This window comes from Dendronephthya gigantea, unplaced genomic scaffold (genome assembly GCF_004324835.1).
Source record: "Dendronephthya gigantea isolate DGI-Jeju-01 unplaced genomic scaffold, DenGig_1.0 1312, whole genome shotgun sequence".
Classification (NCBI taxonomy): domain Eukaryota; kingdom Metazoa; phylum Cnidaria; class Anthozoa; order Malacalcyonacea; family Nephtheidae; genus Dendronephthya; species Dendronephthya gigantea.
Genome location: NW_021164319.1, coordinates 123651 through 127455, shown reverse-complemented (window position 1 = coordinate 127455; position 3805 = coordinate 123651). Strand labels below are relative to the sequence as shown.

Below are 3805 nucleotides of genomic sequence, written 5' to 3'. Positions count from 1 at the left end.
TATGAAAGATGCGGTGATTTTGCAATTCCCAAAGGAACATGTGCATTGATCACAATAGTTTGTGGTTGCACTTTGCAGGCGAGCAAACAATTAGATTGATAAATAGTGCATTTGGTGGATATTCGGTTCCAAAGTCATGGAAAATTACGAGGAAGAAAGCGTTAATATCATGTTAAAAGTTACACGGCAAGGTAATAAAAGGCAGAATGACACATATACATGTCAAAACGTCGACATTTTTAACGATGTGAAAGCGCTACGTGAGTTCCTGTTCAAGCAGTTTAAAGAGGAACTTTCACCAGCAATCGATGCTGATTCATTTCGCCTGGGATATTTGGATGAAAAAAATCGAAAACTGACAATGTCGAATACGGCACAACTAGGAGAAGCTTACTCGTCCGCAAAATATGGCATGGTGAGGCTATGGGCAGATCCTCACATCCAAACGGCCACAAAGTCCACGTTAAGCGGGAAGCGAACATATTCGCAATTCATGTCATGCACTGCTGGGAGTGATGAGGGTAAAAAGATGCAATTATACAAAACATTACCACTCAATAATCTGCCAATATCGACTCTCCCGTTATCGTTTGTTTAATTTAGAAGATGAAGGTGACCCAGTCAAGCAACACGAAACCTGTTTGCAACGTCTTAGAAATAAACAAGGATGCAATATGCCCGAATTTAAATTAAAGATTTGGGCAAAAATGCTGGTACGGCGTAAGTCAGTGTTAACTGTGTCCGAGGCCCATAAGTAGAAATATTGTAAATTATAACTTGAACGTTGACATGCGATAAGGTCAGTAAGAAAACAAAAACAGCAATCCAAATTGCTTAGCATTATTATGTCAACGAATACGCTCGTTATAGTTTCACTGAATTAAAAACGTACAATAGTATAGTCACACACATTTCACATTATTTTTGTAAAGATGAACGGCACACATAACAGTGAGGACGTGCCGCCGCGATTACCTTTCTTCACTGGAAAAAAGATGCCAGATAGGGTCGCAGAAAGTGCAACGACTGCGAACGCTAGTAGTGCGTTCACAAGTACCACAGCGGGTACCAACCCTGCTCCATCAAACCAGATGGAGAGCAAGGTATTAATCAGAATTATGGATTTTCTAATTTATGCAACAAATACTTTAACGTTTAGAATAAAGGTACGAAACCTGTAGTCTCTTAAACACTAATTTAAACAGCAATAACTTAAAACGTTCACTAATGTATTATTAACATGTTTTAGATACGAATACGTTCCACCATTTTTGAGCAGTTGAAAGAGCTGAAAGCCTTAGAAGACTCTGGCGTTTTAACACACGAACAGTTTTCTGACCAGAAAGAAAAACTTCTAAATGAACTTGCTTCCTTATAGCGAATGGCTTCGTTGTTCTCCAGATTGCGTTCGTCTTGATTGCGTTTAAAAGTATTCAGCATGTTCAATGTAATGTTTTATATCTTCATCTGTTATTTGAACAAAAGAGTCAAAAACCATTAACTCTGGCTCATCACAGCTTTGCCAGGCAATGTCATTTTCTCTAATGTACCATTTTGTCTGTGCAAATAATTCTTCACAAGGCATTAGGTCGGGAGAATATGGTGGTAGATAGATAATCATTGCTCCTGTTGCGTTGATTGCGTTAATGACTTGTTGGGTGTGATGTATACCTGCATTGTCTGAACAATAAAAATACGATTAATAATTATCATATGCTAATGTTAGAAAAAAAGAACATAATAACTGTATGGTTTGTAATATTTTGTACCAAGTATAACAATTGAGCGAGGGTTAAAACCATCAAATGGTAACAGGCAAGGTGCTAGTGTTGTGTTCACAAACTCAAGAAACGTTTCGCCAGTTACATTTCCGTCGTAAATTCCTATGTCAAGCAACCCTTCTATTGAAATGACAGGAATAGCTGTGATACGCGGTCCCCATGCCAAACGGCGGCGTTTGACAACTGCTCGCTTTCCTCTCTGGCTATACCCATACGATCGACATATTCTTTTATCCTACCGAACAAATCATAACATACTGTTAGTTCACAACAAAACCATCTTGCACGCGTACATATTTGAATACTGTGTGCATATTTATAAATTTTAATTATGAAACATAACTTACAAAACCGCTTTCGTCAAATACTGTTTAAATTTTGGCATGCAATGACACAAATATATGAGATATTGTATTAATTTTACCTTTTTGGAGGAAAACCGTTACGCTTTAAGTAATAGTACAGTGTTGAACATCCGTATGTTGATAGCGTTTCTCTAAATACTTCTTCAACTATTTCGGCCAATGTAGTTTGCGGATTTTGCATTACCCATTCCATGATAACATACTCTTCTTGAGGATGAAACGATACGCATCCAGAAGGTCTTCCCATTGTCTCTGTGTTAACGTTTCCTGTTGTTTGAAATTTGCCAACGTAGCGACGAACCGACATCTCTGATATTTGCAAGAAGAAAGCAGCCGCTTGTACAGATAGTCCACAAATATCAGTCAAAAAAATCGCTCTCCATCGCAGGTCTGCACTGTACGCACGGGGCATTTTTACACTACGGTTGATTTCGGTTACTTCTATAATACAAAACAACGTGTATTCCACGTTACCGCTATACAGTATAATAACAGCCTTAAGTTCATCCTCACACTATTCCCACGAGATGATTATATTTATACTCAACAATGCTTTTCCAATAATGACTTCATTCGTTGCATAATTATGCATAAAATGCCATCAATCCCTTCATGCCTCTTGCGCGTGGAATATACATTTGCCTATTGCCTGTCACAAACTTAATTGAATCATCTGTATATTGTCACTGTACCGATCATATCAGGAAAGCTTGTTAATTAATAGCTTACTAATTATTTTAACATACTGATGTATGAAATCTTAGATCATGTATGAAGATATGTATAACTTCTTCAGAATATCTAGCAACATTTTGGTTTGCTATAACTAAATTAATGTCAAGTAGTGTTTTTAATTTTAAAAAATCGAAAATTTGGGCCTCAAATTGTTATGCGCAGGGCGGACTTCACTTTCACTTGTATATTACATAACACAATATAATTATTTTGCTTGTACACTCTATAGATTTATGGTCGCATATGCATGCTAGCATATGTAGAAATATATGCTAGATATATGCATGTTTCTAAAGCTACTGACATGGCTATATATCAAACAAACTTACCTGTTGAGGAGCTAAGATTCAAGGCATAGCCTTTGACTTTGTGGTTCGCTCTCCGTTTGATCTTTGCTTTCCTCCTAGTTCTACCGACTGTCTGATAGTTCGATGAATGTATATTTATCCTTATATCAGTTCAGGTTTTTTATCCAATGCTATTTGCCAACCCGTGAACTGCATCAACGGCCACTATTGATATGGATATATCAACTGAACTCCCTGGGCCTGGGCAGCCTACTGCACACGAGTACAAGTTATGTTGTAAAGGAAGTAAATTTCTTTAACCGCAAACATAATTATATCGTCTTCGGAAGTTTTTAAGAGTTTCGATGAGTGCAAACTCGTGCATTTTCAATATTAAGATATTTTCGTATTTCGCAGACCGCGGCATGTCTATTATTTATTCAAATCGTGCCCTTATGCATGTAATCGATAGCGCCGGAAATGGTACTTGTTACTTGCCCAGGGTGTAAAATAATACACTTTGAGGCAGCTCACATGAGCCAGCTCACCTGAGATTTAACGAAGCCTGAGATGATTTTTTAATAACAAGTTCTTTTTAAACCAAACTAACACATGCTATTGTTAGGATGTCTACACG

At 37.4% G+C, this 3805-nt stretch overlaps 1 protein-coding gene across 1 annotated transcript; it reads right to left on the bottom strand.

Moving 5' to 3' along the window:
• Positions 1-663: 663 nt before the first annotated feature.
• On the bottom strand, positions 664-2453 carry LOC114545146. Its single transcript, XM_028563490.1, has 3 exons — positions 2331-2453; positions 1770-2016; positions 664-1680 (listed from the first exon to the last, which is right to left on the bottom strand). Exons 1-3 carry the CDS (start codon positions 2451-2453, stop codon positions 1424-1426), a joined length of 627 nt encoding a protein of 208 aa, XP_028419291.1. The 3' UTR covers positions 664-1423.
• Between the last annotated feature and the right edge of the window lie 1352 nt (positions 2454-3805).